This window comes from Lampetra fluviatilis, chromosome 21, assembly GCF_964198595.1.
Source record: "Lampetra fluviatilis chromosome 21, kcLamFluv1.1, whole genome shotgun sequence".
NCBI lineage: Eukaryota > Metazoa > Chordata > Hyperoartia > Petromyzontiformes > Petromyzontidae > Lampetra > Lampetra fluviatilis.
In genome coordinates, this window is record NC_136295.1 from 12,677,429 (window position 1) to 12,699,491 (window position 22,063).

Genomic DNA, 22,063 nt, shown 5'->3' on the forward strand with positions numbered 1-22,063 from the left:
CGCAGTCACAGCGCCAAGTAACAGCGCGTTGTAGCGGCGCGTTATAACGCCGCGTTATAAGCGGGCGTCATCAAAGCGCGTTATGAGGCCGCGTTATAACCGGGCGTTATCAAAGCGCGTCCGCACACGCGCGCGACGATGCGCCCGGGGCTGCCCGAGCCCGGCTCTCTCGCGGCGGAGATCTGTGACCGGGCGTTGCGCTGCCAGGCGCGGAGGAGTTAGAAGCCGTGGCGGGTCGCGTCTCCGAAGCGAACCGAGTTCGCGGGTTCCCGGCATCGCCCCGAGCGCGCACTCAGAGAGGCTTCGTCCTCTTGAACTAAAACTCGGCACGTGACAACAATAGCACTGTAGGTTTAACACGTAGGCTTTGATTATGAATAGCACTGTAGCCATTACAGTTGTGTATATATAATATATATAATATAGAATCTATATATATGGATGTGTGTGTAATAGGCGACGGTGTCGGGACACAGCCGTTCATCATCGCAAAGCGGCGAGCATCCCATCGCATCATGTCCCTACTATGAAGCAGGACCATTGCCCGAAACGTCACCTATCATTATTATAATAATAAATGATGATTTGTTGGACCTTTTAGGGCACCCACGCAAAGAGACCGCGTTTATCGAATTCACTTTTTTTTAAATAAAATCTAAGAATCGATCCCGCGGCGCACTCCGCACGGCGACTTCGTTGCGCGAGGTTCTGAGCGCCGCCGCGATCTCCACAGAACGTGGCGGCTCGCACACTCGCAAAGTGTTCTATATGTAGTTATAACATGTTTATATTTGTGTGTGGGGAGAGGGGAGGGGTGCAATGATGCCACTCGGCCAAGACTCGCGCCCTCGTTACGCGTTCGTAGCGAGTCTCTATAACGGAATAAACAACAACAACAAACCCGACATCACCACCACAAGCTCGTAAATACATTGAAGGAAACGCGGAGAAGGATTCGCCGGTGGTCGTGCTGCTTCCATCGCGGCGTCTGCGGTGTTAGCGGAGGGCCGCGCACAGAGCGGTGGTGCAGTGGTTAGGGTATTGAGCTTGGAACCTTCACTGGAACTTCCGCGATGCTCCCACCATGTCGCCATCCCGCGCTCACCGGCGTGGTGAAATATGGTCAAGCAGTCCCCGCGACCAATGACAAGGCCTCCCCCACGCCGTGTTGGTCTAGGGGGTATTTTGACCATACTTCACCACACGATGATCAGTGGGGGTTTGTAAGGAAGGGGGGGAGCAGGATCCGGTTCTGATCTCACTTGCCGATGCCGGGAATCGAACTCGGTTGGCTAAGTTCACAGCGCAGCGCGCTGACCACTGTCCCACCTCTCCACCCCGCGAGTGTGATGTTTATGTTATTGGCGCGCACACGTACACCCACAAGGCAAAGTTTCCCCGTATAGCCTTTAACAGGTGGCAGAGGCAAGTGTTGTTAGCGAGCACCTATGAAGGCCAGCACGACACACGAGGGGGTGGGTGACCAGCACCACGCCCGACCGCCTGTCTCCCCAGTAGCGATGTTTGCACACCGCACCAGGTACTCATTTGAGGCTGAGTTGACCTAGGGGAGGCCCAGGGCCGTCGCTGGTTTTGGTGGCCGTGAGCTGGAATCGAACGCGCCTCGTAGTCGGGATCCGTGGCGCGGCGCGCTGACCTCTACACTGCCACTCACACACACGGACACGCACACGCACACACACGCACACACGCGGACACCTGTGCGCACACGCACACACACGCACACACACGGACACGCACACGCACACACACGCACACACACGGACACACACGCACATACACCTGCGCGCGCACACACGCACACACACGGACACCTGCGCACACACACACGCACACACACCTGTGCGCAGGGACATTACCCTGCACACAAACACACACATACATACACCCCTGCGCGTACAGGTGTGTGTGTGTGTCAGTGTGTGTATGTCAGTGTGTGTATGTCAGTGTGTGTATGTCAGTGTGTGTGTGCGCACGTTAGCAGGGAGCGGTAGTGTATCGGTTAGCGCTTCGTTGCGCTACGAACCCGGCAACCCGAGTTCGATTCCCGCTCACGGCCAACACCAGTGACGATTATGTGAACCGGTCTTGGGCCTCCCCTAGGTCAACTCAGCCACAAATGATTACCCGGTGCGGCGTGGTGCTGGCCACCCACCCCCTCGTGTACCGTCCCGGCCTTCACAGGTGCTCGCTAACAGCACTTGCCTCAACAGTCTGTTAATGCTAAACGGGGGATATTTGTCTTTATTAACACACACAAATACGTAAACCTGCACACACGCACGCGCGTCATCGTGCGAGCGCACGGAGCTTCGAATCCGTCACCCCATGCCCGCTGCTGGCTACCGCGAGCCTTGGTGGCGAGCTGCCCCCCCCTCCCCCACCGGGAGAGGTGTGCCCAGGTGTGCCCAGGTATGCCCAGGTGTGCCCAGGTGTGCCCAGGTATGCCCAGGTGTGCCCAGGTGTGCCTACACAGGTATGTTGCCATCCCTGCCAGATGTACCATGCACAGGTGTGCCATCACCCCTACCCAAGTGTGCCGTCATCCCTCCCCAGGTGTTCAATCACCCCTGCTCAAGTGGGTTGTCGTCTCTGGCCAGGTGAGCGATGCACAGGTGTGCCATCATCCCTACCCAGGTGTTCAATCACCCATGCTCAAGTGGGTTGTCGTCTCTGGCCAGGTGAGCGATGCACAGGTGTGCTCGCTGTTCGCTGGAGGTCGCTACAGAACGGAGCGGAACAGGAACGGCCACGAGCGTCGCTTCCGACTTGACCAGACCCCGGTTCGAGTCCCGGCTCGCGGCGCGGGATCAAGGTGAGGCGTCAATGCGTGAGCGGTGGTGCTGGTGATGATGGTGGACGTGGCTCTTAATGGAGAGGGATGCTTCGTGCTCTGCCCTTGGGCTAAGGCGTCTCTATGTGTGTGTTCTACCAGCAGTGTGTGTGTGTTGACTGAAAGTTTTCGTGACTGCAGGATATCATATTCGTTGGGTCTTTCGGTAAAGTCACGTAGATAGGTTCAAATTAACAAAAATAAAATCGACAAAAAACTACGTTTCGACCGCAACACAAGCGATCGTCATCAGGAGGAAATCAGAGGAAAGCGGCGTGCTGTTTTTATTATTATTACACACTTTTATTTAACTCCGTCTGTTGTATCCTCAAAACATAAATCTTGTAATTCAATTTTTACACACTTCCCAATGTGCTATCGACTGCAAACTTCGTGTAGGTATGGCATACTGACGACAACACGATATTCTATCATAAAAAAAATCCTAAACATATATTTTTTTACTTTTTACACGCTTTTATTTAACTTACTGGATGTGTTGTCGTATCCAAAAATCTTGTAACTCAATTTCAACCGTATTCCCAATGTCGTATCGACTGCAAACTTGGTATAGGTTTGTCATTCTGATGACAATACTATATTCTATCATTGAAAATAAAATACAAATATTTTTAAACGATCTTTTTAACGGCTCTAATTGTCCACGCTCAACTTACGTTGCCTGTAAATCACCACGCGGTCCCTTACGTCACGGAAAGCCTCGGGGAGCCACGCCCAGGGGCGGGGGGTGTGGAAGGAGGGGAGGGGCGATGGGGGAAGGGGGCAGGGGGAGAGGTAGCTCGGACAGTACATTTCATTAAAGAGTGTTTTTTTTTAAGTATTTAAAAATATTTTATTAAAGGTTTAGAATGGGCGTAGCCCAAGGGTCACAAACGAAGTGGACGGAGCTAGTGATGTTAATGTGAGGGGTCGGCGACATGGGCCTCTGACACTGGGGTTGTCGGTTCGATTCCAATTCCCGGCAGTGATTATGTTGCGCTGATCATCGGACGACGAGGGGCGAGTGCGCTGAGCCGAGTCCGCACCGTGTTCCACGTGCGTCCACCACCACCACGAGTCACCATTCAAACGGAGACCCGTGTACCCGTGGTGGACGCGAACCTGCTGGAAATGAAACGCAGGTACGGTAAGTCTTCGCTTAACGCAAATTCGCGGTTCTGTTTTTTTGTTTTATTAGGGGACACTTTTCGCACAACGCGGAATGCGCCCGTTACAACGCGGAATCCGCCCGTTATAGCGCGGTTTCTGAGCAGTTGATGAGGAACTACTTTCTTGAGCTGCGCGACTGAGCGGAATGATGCAGAACGCGGAATGATACAGAACGCGGCGACGTACCCATCACCTTAGTTCTTAGTCCCTCCATGGAATGGCTGCAGGCTTATTTCGGAGTGCAAATGAGATTCAGTTGCAGTCATTCCTCGCTTGACGCGTTTTCGCCTAACGCTGGAACTTTTCAGGAACGCATCCAGCGCGTTAAACGAGGAATTAGTGTCCAGGCCGATCGGAGCGAGAGTCGTCTGGGAATTCGTTTGTTCCTTTCACGTGAACATAGAAACTGTTGAGAAGAGCGAGTTGGGCTCGCTGGGACAGGATGCTGATGGGCGGTGGTCGAGACTTGGGATGGAGTGGCAGTCAAAGGAGGGAAGAGGCCCGAGAGGTCCTCCACCACGTGGGATGACGGCGATGGAGTCCGCTTGCGTGGCTGGGAGCTGGGTAAAATGGCTTCGTCGCGGCAAGGCCGTGGGAGGTGAGACGCGTTTTGGGTAAAAGCCTCCGTCATCCAGCAGTGGAGATAGATTTCGTGGCTGCTGGTCAGGATCACGATCTCTATGTAGACTGGAGGAATCCGATCAGCTATCTTTTACAGGTGTCCAGTAGGGGCGGGTCAGCAAGGCACAACAGCAAACAAGACGAAACAAGTCGAAATGGGGGGCTTGTTTGAAGCAGGGGGCGCGGGGGGGGGGGCGTGGTGTTGTGGGGGGGGGGCGCAGAGGTTGCAAACGGGTTTTGATTCCTTACCCGTACCCGTACCCGGCCGCACCAGGGTTGCAAACGGGTACCCGTACCCGGCCGGGTATCGGGTACCTGATTGCGATCTCTGGGATGAAGCCATGTTGCAGGCGCGGGTGGGTTGATTCTAGGAACTTGAATTGTGAGAAGAGACAAGACGTTGGGAAATGAGTGACAAACAGTTACTCACCAGTGACTCACGGCCTACCCGTACCCGTACCCGGCCGCACCAGGGTCGCAAACGGGTAGCCGGGTATCGGGTAGGGTACGGGTATCGGTTAGCCGGGTATCGGGTAGGGTACGGGTATCGGGTACCCGGTTGTGACCTCTGGGAGGGCGCGGGGGGGGCGTAGTGGGTGGGGCGGGAGGTGCTCGCGGGGGGGCGGGGCATCCCAGTTCTCGGCCTGCGCGTGCGTGTGTCGCCCCCTCGTGGCGAGGGGGGGAGCCGGCAGGGAGCGGTGGGGGGCGCGCGGGGTTCTGTCGCCCCCTCGTGGCGAGGGGGGGAGCCGGCAGGGAGCGGTGGGGGGCGCGCGGGGTTCTGTCGCCCCCTCGTGGCGAGGGGGGGAGCCGGCAGGGAGCGGTGGGGGGCGCGCGGGGTTCTGTCGCCACCTCGTGGACGAGTCGAGGAGTCGCGCTCCAAGCCTGGACGCCGTTGACGCCGAACGTAGAATTCGGGTTGTGAAACGGTAAACCGGTTAAACCGGTTAAACCGGTAACCGTTTTCAGAATTGATGAGCGGATCCCCATATTCATTCCCAGTGGGATGTCAGTAACGGATGCACGCACTGATTGTCACGCGCTAACTTACACCTCCGATTGGCGCGGATGGCTACGTACGGTGCGAGAGGTTTTGCGTAAAACGCACACGCGTGCAGACGGTACAGCAGGCAGCCTAAGCCACCACGTGTGGTGCGTATGTCCTCGTTACGCAGTTAGAAGGCGCAGCCGTGATCATAATCACGCGCGAGAATCCATCGTTGTAAGCGGCTTCCGCCGTTATCTCATTTAAATAAACTCACGTCAAAGTAAGAAATGCGTATATCTATATTGGCGTCGCCAACCAGATCAAGTGAATTGAGGCGTATTGGATTGAAAGAGTCCAACTTGGTATTGTCATTCATATCGACGCGCTGGCATCGATTTTAACGAGCTCCAAAAAAAATTCAAATAACTCCCGACGCTGGGCGGTTTGTGTGGGTTAAACTCAACACGTGGCGGGGGGGAGGCTCATCCATCAGTGGATAGACCGGTTATGAGGTCGCACTAATTGCATCCTCGAAGCAGCAGCAGCGGCTTTTGGTTAACCATCGAACAAAGGCGGTGGTCACCGCTGCATCGCGCGCTTTTCAGATGCGCTTCTTTGGCCGTCTGGAACGCTCTTACTTCCGTTATGTAAGTACGTACGTTGGACTTCTTTCGCACCGTACGCAGCCAAGCGTGCTAATCGGAGGTGCGACGAGGAAGCCACTGGCGCTATACACTTTTAAATGAACATTGAAAGCTCACCTCCCGAGAACTGAGTTTTGTGTTTAGTTTGTGTTTCCCTTCCCAGTTCTCGGGAGATGAGCTTTCAATCTGGGGCCATCCACTGAGTGCGCATGGAGGGGGGAGCGGGGGGTTAACACAAATGCGTAGCTTGCGTATTGGGGGGGTCTACTGACAATTTTCGTACACATAGGAAACGGGGGGGGGGGGGTGGGTAAAGCCTCGATAATAATTTGTCTACTTTGGCCTTCAAATTAGTGAGATAGTCCGGCGGTGGACTATCTGTTTGCTTCAACACGTTAATATTCTTAATCATTGATCGTTTCTGCGTGGATTAAATATCGGCCGTTCTATAAGATTCGGGGGGGGGGGGGGGTGTTGAACGTCCGCGTGCGTACAGGGAGGGGGGGAGGAGTCAAGTTCTGACAGATTTTTGCGCGCCTACTAAATGGACGGCCCCTCATCGCGCCTCCGATTAGCGCGGTTGGCAACGTACGGCGCTAAAGAAGTCCAACGCGCAGCGCGTACTTTACACGGGCAGCAGTGACCGCTCGGCGCGGCAGGAGGAGCTCTCGGCCTGCCCACCGCGCAGTCGCGTCTCAATGCGCTGGGGGCAGTGACGGCAGCCGGTGTTTGTGCGCCGCATTGTTCATGTGCTGTGCAGGGTAGAGACAGGGTGGGGGGAGGGGGGGCAGACAGTCACAGGCAGAGGAGAATAACAGGAAGGTCTTACACCTGGACTTGAATTGGGGGCAGCAGGGATGTCGAAAGCATAGACAGCTGCGGGAAGGGATTTCCAGGCAAGGGGGGCAGCGGTGGAGCATGAACGACCTCCCAGGTTGACTGGGGGTGGGGGGGGCTTCCAGAGTGAGCCTCGGTTGACTGGAGCGGAGGGTGGGTGGAAGAGTGCCTCTCTTGTCTTGGACTCTGTCCAGCGAATGGCGAGATCGCGAACGCGTCCGCTCTGCCCGTCTCTATTTGGTCCGTCGGCACTTACCCAGAGAGAGAACACCCGCCACAACTGACTAAAGGGCTGCCCACCAAATCAATCCCGGAGACGTCACGAGTCCTCAGTAAACTCCTCCGCGCTGCCGATGCGCTCCACAACTCTTGTTCTGAGCCAGCTGGCCAGGATTGGGAACAGGGTAGACAACGACTCTTCACCCAGGCAACTGGAGAGCACAACGGACCGAGTGCTACTCACCTAACATTGAAACTAACAATCACACGAACACATTAAAATAGGCTTTACCCTGGCTGGCAATAAAACAGTTGGGTTAAGATGTTGAAACACCAAATACAAACATTTTGTGCGGAATCCTGTCTGCATTAACCACACGTCCTTGTGGTGCACATGTGTAGTGTGTACTAATCTGGAGGGAACTTTCACTTAGAGGCCACACGTTTATTATAACAATTTAACAACTCAACAAGCTCCAATACAAAGAGGGTAACGGCCCCTTTCACCCGATGCTCTACGTAGCCGGCAAGCTCGCCTCTTCTGGCTGTCGCTGCGCCGACACTACCGGGGCTTGAGCCTTCTCTTGAGTCTTCCCAGGTTATAAGCTGGGAGCTTCACTGGTACAGCTCAAGCCTCACCCGAGCCAGGAGTTCGGCTTTGCCCAGAGGGCTCTTCTCTCTTCAGGGCTCCCAGGTCGGTCTTCAGTCTTCAGCCGGACGACACTGAGCCGAGCCGTTCAGGGCCCTGCCTTATTTACAGGGTCCCGGCTCACTCCGCCCCTGGCCACGCCTCCCTTCCAGATCATTCTTGAAGGCCCTGGAGAATTACCTCATCCCCCAAGCCCCCTTCCGAGGGTCTGGGGTCCCAACCGTTAGTCCCGATGCTCCCCCCAGGGATTGCCTCGGGCTAACTCAGGCCTCCTAAAACTGTAGATTCGCTATAAATAGCGCCACATATCTACAAACTAAGCCTGGCTGCGTCTACAAACTAGTGAGTGCGCGGAGTGCGCAGGTGCGTAATCCGCGGCAAGACGTACCGCATCGTTATACCGAGCATTGCAACTGCAGCAACATGGGAGGGAAGAAAGTGGCGACGCCGTTCCAATCCTCACACACCCTTCAGTATGGGATGGAGCTCATCACGACGGAGGCCAATGGCGCGCAGTCCTGTCGTTGCTTGTTCTGTGTTCACCAAGGCCGTGATGTGGTCGAGGTGACGGGCGACTCGGGCCGCAAGCGCAAGAACCGCACCGACATCAAGTACTTCACGAAGCCGTTCCTGCCGCATCAGTACCGCCACCATCTTGAAGGGCAGCACAAGGAATCGTGGATGCTCTACCAGACGCTGTCGCCCGATGAGAAGAAGAGCTACTTCAACGGCATGGCCAAGCGCACCAACACGCTCCACAACTACATGGACCTGTCGACCGCGTCGATCGACTACGTGATCCAGAACAGCATCATTGAGACAATTATCGGGGACTTGTTCTTTCGCGATGACGACGAGGACAGCGGCGACGACAACGACGACGAGGACGCGGCCGCAGCCATCGCCAAGAAGGCCGCCAAGAAGGCCAAGGAGAAGGTCAACGCGATGAAGCTGTTCGTCAAGAAAGTGAACATCGAGACGGGGACGTATACGTACACGGCAACAATCAAGAACGAGATGCGCTTCGAGCTCGCCATGGACCACGTCGGTGTCGGCATGTCGTTCCGTCAAACGGCTGCTGCCATCGATCATGCCAGGATCTGGTGGCCGTCGGGCTGCAGATGATCGCCAGGATAATCGACGATCCATCGGTGTGGGCCTTCTCTCTGGCTGGCGACGGCAGTACTCACCGCGGCCAGTCGTTCTTCGACCTGCGCACCCGCGTTTGTTGCCGCGGCTTCCTCGTCAATCTGCACCTGGTCGCGATCCCTATGTTCGAGCGTCACACTGCTCAGAATATCTTCCGCATGCTCGTCAAGTTCCTCGACGCGCTGTACCCCAACTGGCGCGCCAAGCTGATCGGCTTTTCATCGGACGGCGAGAATACGATGACTGGGCGTCATGGGGGGCTGGTGATGCTCATTGTGAAGGAGGCCGAGAACGACGTCATTCGAATCTGGTGTCCGCCTCATCAGATCGATATTGTGGTCAAGAAATCCGCCGAGTGCGTCTTCGATGGCAGCTGGATGAAGATCGTGTACGACTTTTCGGTGTACCTCCGCGCCCAAAACAACCTGATCATCAAGATGAAGGTCAAGTGCCCCAGGAAGGCTAACCGATGGGCCAATCTCGGGAACGTGCTCAAGTTCTACAAGCAGTACCGCCGAGCATTGATCGAGTACACTACTGAGAACAACCCCGCGAAGCTGCCCACCGCCGATTGGTGGGTTCTTACCTACGCGCTCGCGCCCGCCATCGACGCCATCAACGTCACTCTCGTCCAGCTCCAGAGCCAGTCGCTGCTCATGGCGCAGCAGGAGGAGCAGATTCAGTCGCTTATCGGGTCGCTCACCGTTTTGTTCAGTGTTGAGATTGTTGATGGCGTCAACAATCATGATGAGGCGTACGTGTCGTATCATGATCAGTCGATGCGCATCGCGTCTGCCGCGATCATTGCCCACATTGAGGAGCAGGGATCGTTTGCGCAGGAGAGCTACGAGGGTCTCAATGAGGTCGACAAGACGAGGATCGTCAAGGAGATCTCGATATATGCGATGACGCTGATCGCGGGTCTCAACGACGTCAAAGCAGAGCGTAACGACGCCAATCGAGCTCTCGACCAGGATGCGGCGCCCGTGATGCCCGCTCAGCTCGTGAAGATGCGTCCTGGTGTGTTCGTGAAGGACGTGCTGGCAGTGCGTCGCGTGCATGTTACGAAATTCTGGTCAGCTGTGAAGGTCGACATGGTCGAGGAGGAGCATCGCCAACTGGTCAAGCTCTACAAGGAGGACACGATCATTCACGACGCCATCAACAAGCACACCAACACGACGACATTCAACGACGCGTGGGATGTGCTGCCGAGTGGTTTCGACAACCTCCGCGCTTTCAGCGGCGGGTTGGCATCGGTGCTCGCCAACACGACGGCGGTCGAGTCGGACTTCTCGATACTCAAGTGGGAACTCGACGAGTTCCGCAGTTCTATGATGCATCTGTCCCTTGAGGGCATCTTCCAGACAAAGCAGCGTCGCCTCCTGGTGTCGTTGCTTCGTTAGCGAGCGTAAATCAATGAAACAATGGGGCTCTATAGATGATCTACATTTATTCTACAAACTAATCCTGGCGGTGTCTACAAACTAAGCTAGTCTGTATAGTTTGTAGATATGCACAGTTTTAGGAGGCCTGGGCTAACTGCCCCCCATCATCACCGTTGAGCAGGTCCGGCCTCCCTTCTGCTCTCTACTGGCCCGAGCCAGTACTGCCGGCTACGAGGAGTGGCGATCGTGGCCAACCCTGCCACGACACATACAAACAAAAAACATGCTCTGACAATCGATGGCATTGTCTTTGAAATTGATTGGTCTACACCAGAGACAGCCTTGTTTAGGGCCTAGCCTCACCAGTGTCAGACCAGAGGACGCCGAAAGGCGAACAGCACAAGGACACTGCCACACGTATCGGAGTATTCAAAGCTCGAGGTGAGCTGCGGCAAAATGGAACCTTTTTTGATAGTGGGGAAAAAAATGTCCCATGTTGTAACATTAACATATTTAATAATCACAGTCGCCTGCCGATGCTAGTTGTAATTACTAACGAAACGTCGTACTCTAATTGTAAATGTTGTGGGTTTCCTCTCCAACACACCGGTGTGCTGTACTAGTAACGAATTGGCCTTTGTTTTGTTTACGTGACAAACCTTACTAGTTGGCTGTGTCGGGTGGTGGTGGGGTTAACAACACATTTAGATATTCACGCGATCTAACCCAAAAAAATATGTTATGGATAAGAGGTATTATTAAAAATATGTAGATAATGTTTTAAATTGAAACTTAAAATCTCAACGTTTTCAGACCGATCACCAATGCTCCCCGAGGAACCTCCGCTGGGACTTCAAACGGTTTCCCGACTTCTTTCTTCGGTCTCGCAAATTCAACATCTCGAGAGCGCTTCCCAATTCCCAGCGCCCCGATTCCCGCCCCGCGACCCACTGAACGCAGCCCGCGATGTCCTCTTCAGCGATCGAACAGCCCCCGTGCGTCATCGATGTGCCGGGGACTTTTTGTTGGGGATTGCCTCTAGATCGCCGTGTCCGTGACACGAGGCCCCCCAAGACTCGTGGGGGGGAGGGGTAGGGATGTTGGAGGGCGAGGGGGGTTCGGCAGAATCCCACTCTGTATTACAGGTGGATGAACGTGTGTACGTATGTATGTTGAACTTCTTTCGCACCGTACGTAGCCAACCGTGCTAATATCGGAGGCACGGGGCAAGGACAAGCTAAACACAAAAAGGCAGTTTTGAAGAAATTGGTTCGTCAATCTAGATGATTATTTAAAAGTGCCATTAGCTCACAGTGGCTTCCGACAATCGGAAGGAAAGGGCGTTCCATGAGAGTCGCAGAAGCGCATCCGAAAGCGCGCGATGATGATGCGGTGACGACCGCCGTTGTGCAACGGGCTCAGAGAGGGTTCACGATGGCCGTGTCGGCGACGCTAGTGAGGGCACACGCGCCGCTGATTTTCTGGGTTCCGCGCGTTGTCAGCGGCTCGCGATTCTAAACGAAACTATTTATTTGACCAGGTAAGGCCCCACTGAGCTCTGTTTCAACATCGACTTGGCCACAAATGACAGCTCAACTAAGTGGCTGATCACGTGGTAATTTATAGCAGTCAGAGAAAAATCCACGCGTCCACGGGGAGAGAGAGCGAGACACGCAAACTCCAAATATACAGCAGCAGACGTCAGGGTCGGGATCGAACCCACGACCTCCTGCATACCAGGCGAGGTAGTTAACGTCTCGCCACCGTGGCATGATTGAACCGGGGTCTGTGTATAAAATCAACAACAACATGAAAGCAGAGTAATAAAGATGAGCGATGCGGGCCACGCTGGGCTCGCAGTCTCTGACCGGCGTCGACTTCCAACTCCCCCACCCCACCCCCCACCCCCCAGTCTCATCACGGGAGGGGATGTAGGCGATGGAGGCCACGCCGCGCGCCTTCCCTTCCCGTGGGACCGGGCCAACAACAAATATCCCCGCGTCGCTTAATGAGGAGCGGCGTGGGTGGGAGGTGAGATGGGAGGGGGTGGGGGTTGAGGATGGGAGGGGTGGGGGGATGGGAGGGGTGGGGGATGGGAGGGGTGGGGGATGGGAGGGGTGGGGGTGAGGGGGGATGGGAGGCGATGAGAGTCTCTAGACTAATTTCTAGGAGGGTGCTGCACTGGCACAACAACAATAATTACAATAATAATGATGATGATCGCGATCTAACCCGAAAACCACGATTATATTCATGTATTAATCAGAATAATGATGACGATGACACGAATAACGTACAAAGATTATTCAGGTAGCGATGTATTCAAACAAAAACGATGCTCTTATAATCTAAAGTGGCTTGGACAGCAAGGCAACTTTAGAACAATCCAGCAAAGCTCAGATGCGTGCATTGGGAACATCGTCAGGGGTTGGCGGAACCGCGCGCGAGCTGCAGCTGGGGTCGTCCGGAGCGCCTCCCGGGGTGCTGCCGAGCGGCCCACGGCACCCGAGGCCTCCGAGCCCTGGGGGCCCGGAGGGCGGCCTGGGGGGCCGGAGGACGCCCTGGGGGCCCGGAGGACGCCCTGGGGGCCCGGATGACGCCCTGGGGGCCCGGAGGGCGGCCTGGTGGGCCCGGAGGACGCCCTGGGGGGCCCGGAGGGCAGCCTGCGACTGTGGTGGAGAGCCCGCGATGCCTCGTCGCTCATCGGCGCTCGAGTGTCGCCTGCCAGAGGAGCCGTGCACTGACGACACTGACCTCGCGTGCGGTGGTGGGGGCTGCCCCCCCCCCCCTCCTCATCCCCTCATTCACAAATGCGGTCATTGATCTGACTAAGTTGGTCCGATGGACACACTGATTGTGATGATGAGAGGTGAGACGTTTGATGAAGGAAGTTCTGGAAGGGTTATAGGTGATGGAACGGAGGCCAAGAGGCGATGATGTTGTGGAGTGACTCATGCAGCCAGCTATGGCTACAGGGTTTGGTGGTACATGTTGTTTATGTCGTTTATTGTGAAATTTCGGTCGCAGTTTCTATGATCGCTGTTACATTGCTTATGGCTTTATTTTGGTGATTTCGAAAACGTTCTTTGGTTTGGCCATGTTTGTTTGTTGGAGTACGGAGTTAGACTGATTGCCTTAATCTAAGTTGTCTTGTGCTTGTTGTTGTTTGACTTGCATCCCACTGGGATTTTTGCACACAGCATTGGTGTACGGTGCTTTTTTCTGGAATTTTTGCTGTTTTTTCCCCCTGGATTTTCTGTTTGCACTTAGTCACATAGTCACTTTAAGATGTTTTCTTGTTCATGTTTTTGTTTGTTGCGGTTGCACCCGATTCAAGAGCCGAATGGCTCACAGGACTATACCTCATACATGAACTTGAAACTTGAATATGGTGCTTAGCGGTGTTAGCCACCGCTGTTTGGCAGAGACGCGAAGTGCTCGCGTGAATCTCTACGCTCAACCCGAGTGTGACAGCACTGCAGTGGCCTGCATGTGCACACTCGTCGCCCGGTGCAGTTATCACAATGTATTAATCGAGTATCACACGCGTCGGAATAGCGAGCTATATTTAAGCCGGTCTTGCAAACTCGCCTCTTTAAACTCGCCTTCACACCGCAACCAGTTCTAGCCGTTCACCCTACAGGCTATGATTAAATCTCGATTTGAAGCTTAGTAAGGTTATGATTGTTTACTTATTCCCCATGCACGGTGACGCACTGGGATCAACGGATGAAATGCGCCACTTTAGAAATGTCAATTAATATTATGCGTCGGGTGTGAGTCACGCAGCAGCAGCAGCTGTTTGTAGTTTATTTTTGCTATGTTACAAACAAAACCAATGGCTTTGATATACAAATTAGCGCGATGTTTGATCCGCTCGATAAATGGGCCGCGAAGCGAGCACGTGGCCGGCTGACTCCGTGCGCGTGCAGCAGGAGCCGGGGGGGGGGGGTGACGTCGCGAGCCGGGAGAGGTGACGTCACGAGCCGGGAGGGGTGACGTCACTGTGCGTGAGTGCCTCGTGCTGTAGCAGCAGCGTCGACATGACGCAGCATCCCCACGCATCATCCAGACACCGCGTTTGCAGTGGCTCGCACAGCAAGCCCGATTGTCAATCCACTGCTGGATGAGTGCTCTTCCCCGCGCCACCCCCCACCCCCCATCTACGGGGCCGTCCATAAATGACGTCACGCGATTTTGGACGATTTTTGACCCCCCCCCCCCTCGTCACACGGCGTCACAAAAGTCAGACCCCACCTCAAATATGACGTCACAAAGCTCTGCTCCCCCCGCCCCCAAAAGCATATTTCCATCTTGAAAATAAAACATGCTTCAAATCGTTTAAACTATTGTCATTGTAGTGCGTATTTAATGTGACGCTGCACTCTGATGTTATAGGAGTGTTGTTATAACAATTAGTGTTGTTATAATAATTCTATATTTATTTAAAGTTGCGCATTTTGATGTGACTGACCCGCCCCCCCCCCTAGGTGCGTGACGTCATTTATGGACGGCCCCTACCGCCCCCCCTCCCCCACGTCGTTTCGGTCATGTGGTTGACCATACTTCACCACCTTGGTCTGTGCGGGTTGGTGATGTAATTCGCCACTGATGTTAGCCGTGGCCGGGGTTCGAACTCAGGTGCGGGCTTCGTAGCCGCGATGCTGCAGCAGCAACAGCAGCAGCAGCATCGCCCCCCCCCCCCACTGCCGTAACGCCTGCAGGCAGGGTCCTCCTGAAAGCGAGTCTTGAGACTCAATGAGGCTTTGGGTAACCAAGCGCAGCAACAACAACAACAATGATAACCACTGCCCCACCGCAGGTACAACGACAACAACAATGACAACAACAATAACCACTGCCCCACCGCAGGTACAATGACAACAACAACAATGACAACAACAACAACAACAACGCCGTTGTGGATTGACGTAGCCGCCTCTAAATTGCGACCGCATCTCTCAATCCGCGGTATGGAAAAGCCTCGTGCGGGTGATGTTTGACAGAGAGGAGAGGGAGTCCGTGAGTCACGAGCAGAGGGAGTGACGGGACGGCTGAGTCTGATCCTGGACTGCAACGGACGCAGAGAGTCAACGCCGCTTTGTGGCAGCGCGCGTGCGAATGAGTAAAGGAATGAGTTCATGAATGAGTTGATACATTCATGAGCGAATGAATGCATTCTGGACACAATGCGGGCGGTTGAAACAAATGAATGCATTAGCGTTTGATAAATGAATGAGTTGGTTCATGATTGCTCTGCAGCAGCGCCACGCCTGCGGGTTAATGAGCGAGTGAATGAATATATGAATGAATGAATGAGTCACTCACTACCTACGAGGACTGCACTGCAGCTCCTGGCAGCGTGGGGGGCGTGAATGCACGAGCAGCGCGCTCTGCAGCAACAGCGGCAGCAGCAGCATCAGCACGCCTGCGAGCGAGTCGGCGAATGAGTGAATGCACGAGTGAGTTGATACGTCGATGCATTCGCGAGTGAATCAATTCGTTGGTTTCACGAGCGTCGTGCTTCAGAATCGTGCATGCGAGTTAATGAACGAACGGGCTCGTGAATGAATTAACCGATTAGTTAATTAATTCGTGAGTGGCTGGGTTCACGCGTGATGGAGCATCATCACGTATTCAACGAATGAATGCACGGGATTTCACCGTATTGATGCATGCATATTTGAATGCACGCGTTAAGGAGTTAGTTAATAATTAAATGAATAAATCGCTCGATTGAATGAATGAAGGACAATTGTTGGAGCTCGGCACGTAGCCAAGCGCTCTTCGCCCGCTGAGACGCCGCTGATTTACGCTGTAGAAGTGTCGGCAGCTGCAGTAGCAGCAGCAGTCGCAGCATCTGAAAGAACAGCAGCAGTAGCGGTGTGGCCAGATCAGTCGCGCCATCGTCATCAGCAGCAGCGGTAGCAGCAGCAGCAGTCGAATCGCTCAGTAGCAGCAGCAGCAAAGTGGCCTTAGCGGGGCACGGGCTGCTGGATGTGGGTTGACGTGGCTAGGTGGGCGATTGGGGGTGGGGGGCTGCGTGAGTTGGGTGGGATGGAGGGGGGCAGTGGTGTTATGAGATGATGTTAAGTGGTGTGGCTGGGGGGGCTGGGGGGGGGGGCGAGCGCTGTAGCGAGGAGTGGGGGTCGCGGTGACCACAAGGTGACCACAAGACACCTGCTGCGTTACAGTCACTGGGCTGGGAGCCGCGATCCGTGCGTGAGCGAGTGGGGGGGCGAGTGGGGGGCAGCTTTGTGCGAGATAACAGCGATCAGCCCCCCCCCCCCACCACCACCACCGTCTTTGTCCCGCGCTTCTCACGGCTCCTGGCCACGCTCACGCTGCTCGCCGTGGAGTGCGCGGGATGGAAGGAGGGAGGAGGATCAGGAGGGTGGAAATGAGACGTGAAACGTGGGGGCAGGAGTTTGGTGACGATGAGAGGGAGCAGGGGAGAGAGGGGGCTCAGATTACAAAGCCCTGCGCAGCGTGCAGAGTGAGTGCACCTGCTTGTTGTTGTTGTCGTTGTTGTTTGTTTTCGCGGCGGGACGCGATCCCCCAGTGGGGCGATCGAGATACGGCGTGCGCAATCGCGCGTCGATGCCAACAAAGCGCGGCCACCCACGCGGCCGCGTTCATTGCACGCGGCAGCGGCAGTGGCAGCAGCAGTAGCGGCAGCAGTAGCAGCAGCAGTAGCGGCAGCAGTAGCAGCAGCAGGGGCAGTGGCAGCAGCGGCGATTGCGCAACGCGGACGCGCGCGTTGGGTGCGCCCGGTCGCCGTGCGCCGTGACCCGGCTGGCGGCGAGACGCGCACGAGGTTGCGATTCATGAAAAAACATCACCACCATCACCACCGTCATCACCATCACCACCGCGGGCACGTCTCTATTGAGTCGCGATAGCCCCGCGTGCCTCACTCCATACATGGCGTTTCCGGAAGCGGTGGAGGAGGAGACGACGCGTGGATAGCGTCGTGGCGAGGCGATTAGGAGTCTCGGCGCCTCGCGGAGTCGACAGAGCGACCGGCGAGGGAGCCTCTGACCGAGCTGCCCCCCCCGCCCCCTCGTTTCGCCGCGAGCTTCACCGTCGCCTCGGAGACGCAGACGCGGAGAGCCCCGCGTGCACACGACGAGTGCGACGCGCGAACATTGCGGCAGTGAGCAGCAGCACCCAGCGACCAGCACAGAGTGACCACCACAAAGTGACCATCGCACATCCGGGGTGAGCACCACCGGCTGAACATCGCAGGGCGACCCCCACCCCGCGCCTCTCTCGCCGGCAATGGACGAGGACAAGGGAGCGCAAATGCAGCCGCTTCTGCCAACGGTAACGCAATCACCACCACCACCACCATCATCGTCATCACGACTACTGTTGTTGCATTATGATACGCGACGTGTTTAAAATGATGATTATAATCACAACTCCTTTTGTCCGAGCCACTGCTGCCGCGTATCGTTTGCCCATGCTTCGCCACGCCGCCGATCAGTCGGGGTTTGCCGAACACGGGGAGCATAGACGTTGGGGTATAGTACAGTACAACATTGCCTTGGGTTCGAGGAGGGGGGGACGCCCGGTCAGACATCACTCGCCATCGATGTCGTTAGCCGTCCGTGGCCGGGGATCGAACGCAGGTGGCCGACTTCATGGGGGAGTGATCTCACAACTGCGCACTACCGCGGCCCGCAACAGTGTGTCTTACTACTCTAGCTGCTGTTGTTGCTGTTGCCGTGTTACAGCTGTGAGCATTCTCTTGGGGCGTCTGTATCCTGCCACTCGCTGGTGTCAATTCTGCTCCCGTGTGGCAGCGGTCGCAGCTCAGGGAAGGAGGGAATAGCCGTCTGATATTGATTTCTCTCTCTCTCCACGGGGCTCGATCAAGGTATATCATAGGCGACATTTCGAGCAATGACCCTTCTTCGTAGCACACGCTTTCTATTGATGAGAGGAGATGGAGCGGTGAAATCAGGTGGCACGCAGGTGCTGGGTGGATTGTTACGTCGCGGGAGCGCGAGGGATGGCGGCGGTGGCTTGGGGAGGTGGATTAAAAGCAGTGGATTAAACATGGCTCATGGTGATGATGATGCGGGTGCTGCTGCTGCATTGGGATGTTTGGCCACGAATTCCATGATTAATGAAAGTTGCACTCCGTGTGAGAGCAAACCAGACAGCCCTACCACGTAGTAGCAGGGCGTGACACGCACACACACACTCAAAACTCCGCACAGATAGATTCAATAATCCATTGCTGTACTGCCATTTCGCAGCCCAAACCTACACAACCCGTTGGTTATTATTCCCTGCATGCAGTCTCCCAATCCGAGTACGAACCAGGCTCAAACGCCTGCTTAGCTTCCGACTATTGAAGTGCGCGTTTCGGTCGATTTGGTCATAAGCTGTTCGCGCACAGGCGTGCACAGGCGTGCACAGGTGTGCTTAGTTGCACAGGTGTGCACAGGTGTGCACAGGTGTGCACAGGTGTGCACAGGTGTGCACAGGTGTGCACAGGCGCGGCTCGCAGCGTTCTGAGTTGGGGGATCGGGATGTGTCCTAACAATCCCGTGGGGGGCGGCTGATGCAGCAGCAGTAGCAGCAGTAGCAGCAGCAGCAGCAGTAGCAGCAGCAGTAGCAGCAGCAGCAGTAGCAGCAGCAGCAGTAGCAGCAGCAGTAGCAGCAGCAGCAGTAGCAGCAGTAGCAGCAGTAGCAGCAGCAGCAGCAGCAGCAGCAGCAGCAGCAGCAGGTGTCCACGTGTAGGGAGCGAGCGCTCCCCCCGCTAACGAGGTTCTCCGGCAGCTGTGTTCACGCGGCGGTGCATGTTTACTCGTTCCACTTGGCAACGCGCTGCACTGCAAAGAGGCGACGAAATGTAATCGATGGATATGGATCTTGCGATGTTGGTTTCATGCGCGCCTCCTTTTTGACGCGGTGCGGGCTAATCGGAGCGTCGAGGCGGCCAGGAGATTTGGCAGTTTACAGCAATGGATTGTTGGATTCATCTGTGCGGAGTTGCAGGTGTTACCCCCCTCCCCCCAATCACTGAGTCGGTGTTTCGTCCAGATTAGATACTTTTTTGGAACCGTTTAATCCCGTGTCTCATCCTTACTCCGATCATCACGATTATCAGCCATGCTCAATCCACTGCTGGACGAGGGAGCTCCCCTCTCCATGCCGCAGCCACATCTCACGATGTTGCGACGAACCGGGCGGATGAGCTCCACTCGTCGCTCTGAGAGTTGGGCTCTTGGCCGCGCGAGTTCACCACCGGATGCGCTTGCCGATTGATTGGATAGCGACGTGCGGTCCAGCGGCACCGCGGTCGCGCCGAGAACGATGGGCGTCCGGGCGGGCGGTCGCGCAACGCAAACGCCCGCGGCCGCTTTGTCCACTTCGGAGCGAGCAGTTGCGCGACGCGCTCATTCGGAATCGTAACGAGTCGATCGTCGTGCAGCTCGCCTCGAAGCGCGTCGCTTCAGATCGCCGAGCAGAGCGATACTTGAAAGTCGAGTCTGTCCGTCCGCACTATGAGCAACCGGCTGTGCAATTGATCGCAGCTTGATTGCGTGCTTAGTTGCGTGCAATCAAATTGCACGCAACTAAGCTGCGCAATGCATTGATCTGTTGTGGATTAGGGTTGTAATGGGCGAAACCGGTAACCGTTTTCAGAATCTATTTCCTATTCTAGTGGAAGTTTAGAAATCAATTGACTGATTGAAACTTGTATCATTGGGACGACTGCCGCTCCGGGAGATGGAATCGAACCGGAGCACTCTGGGTTGCAAGTCACGTGTGGTGCTACCATTACACCACGGTGAAGCCCTCCTCTGTGTGTCAGTTCAAGAAGTAATAACCATGCTATGCTTCTTGCTGAACATTTAAATCTGTGCGTCAAACCAGTAACCGATTTTTCCCTGTTTTTCCCATACGGTAAGCGGTAATGCAATAAAAAAAAACGGTTTCAACCACCCGAGTGTGAGCCCGGATTTGAAACGCCCGGGCATTGGGGCATTGCCAGCGCGTCTCACCCCCCCCCCCCCCCCCAGTAATTCCCGAGACCCCCTTCTGTAGCCAAGTCGTCGCTGGCAGCGCTCGCCGAAGCAGACACCCAGACGCGCGTCGAGGTGGCTCGCTCATTCCGTGACGCCACACTCGGTCGACTTGATGCTGAAGCAATTTCTCTCAATCCGCTGCTGGACGAAGGCCCTCCCCACCATCCCTACCCTCCCCACCCTCCCCACCCTCCCACCTCCTCGTCTTGTGCGGGTCGCGTGGGGGGGGTTACGTGACCATACTTCACCAAGGCTGCTCCGCCGCTGATTGGCGAAGGCGTGAGAACGTACAACGGTAACATAGAAGTGCTGTGCAATCCAATCGTGACTTTCCGCTGTTCCGCCGAGAGATCCGGCAGATTGCGGACGATTTGACTCGAGGCGAAGTCTCCGTCACTCGACTCGACGACGTCTTCAATGTCGGATTTGTTGTGCAAAAGGCATTGCGTGAAAAGGTTCGCTCGTGGGATGTTGACTGGGTGCCGGAGAAGGGGGGGGGGGTGTAAGGGAAGGAGGGGGGGGGTGAAGACACTTTGCATTTGTACGAACGAGCAGCGCTGCGGAATCGCTTGGATTATCAAAAAGAAAAGAAAAAAAACTTCACAATAAAATGTAATTTTTGGAGCGAATAATGGCTTCGGAGTGGCGGCGATGGCGGTGAATGTTGTGCACGTGCCGTGGCGTCGGTGCCTGAGCGGCGGACGCGGCGGGGGGCGGGGAGGCGGTGGGTGGATGGGGGGGGCTCCTGCTGCAGGAGGCAGTGCCTGGAATATTGATGAGGCCACCGCCTCCGCGTGTCAGGAGACGTGGCGCTCCTTCGCTCGCCCGCTCGCTCGTCTGGGGACGTGGAACGAGGGGACCTTTCCGAGACGGCCACGCAGACGCATTGCCCGGGAAGGGCCCTCGTGGCGTGACCGTGAAGATCAAGGAAGGTCAAGGAAGGCCAGGGAAGGTTGTTGCGCCAGTGGAAGGTCAAGGAAGGTCATGGCACGGCCACGGAAGATTCGGGCAGGCCAGTTTGCTGGGGAAGTCTACCGTTGGAGCACCAATAGTGGTTGGAAGATTGTGAAAGACTAAGAAATGTTGGTGCGTCGGGGAAGGTCAAGGAAGGTCAGGGAAGGCCAATAATGATCAGAGATGACGAAGAACCAATGACACTCTGGATTCCAGGGAAGGTCTGTGTGTACATAAACCAATCAATTGTTGCATGCAAGGGAAGGCCATGGGGGAGATCAGGGAAGAGCGGGTCAGTCCAGGAGGGCCGGAGAAGGTTGAGAGAGGCGTGCGTGCGTGCGATGGCAACGCGCATGACTCGCACCGCCTTGCAGGTCACAGCAGTGAGTGCAGCCGCAGGCGAGAGGCTTCGGTCGGCTAAGAGACCTTCATTGAAGCAAGTGGAGACGCCCGCTCGGCTTGGACCCGTACGAAAGCACGGCCATCCATGCACGAGCAGCTCGGCGTGGACGACGTCGCCAGGGCGCTGCCCGTCGGCGAGATGTCC

General features: G+C 55.6%; 1 protein-coding gene across 1 annotated transcript in view; it reads left to right on the forward strand.

The window, feature by feature from the left end:
• Nucleotides 1–17,050: 17,050 nt before the first annotated feature.
• The window catches only part of LOC144938254 (electroneutral sodium bicarbonate exchanger 1-like), a 92,533-nt gene continuing 87,520 nt past the window's right edge, over nt 17,051–22,063 (forward strand). Inside the window, exon 1 of the mRNA XM_078866108.1 lies at nt 17,051–17,842. Within this exon, the coding sequence (XP_078722234.1) occupies nt 17,798–17,842 (45 nt within the window). The 5' untranslated portion in view covers nt 17,051–17,797. The remainder of the gene's footprint in view (nt 17,843–22,063) is intronic.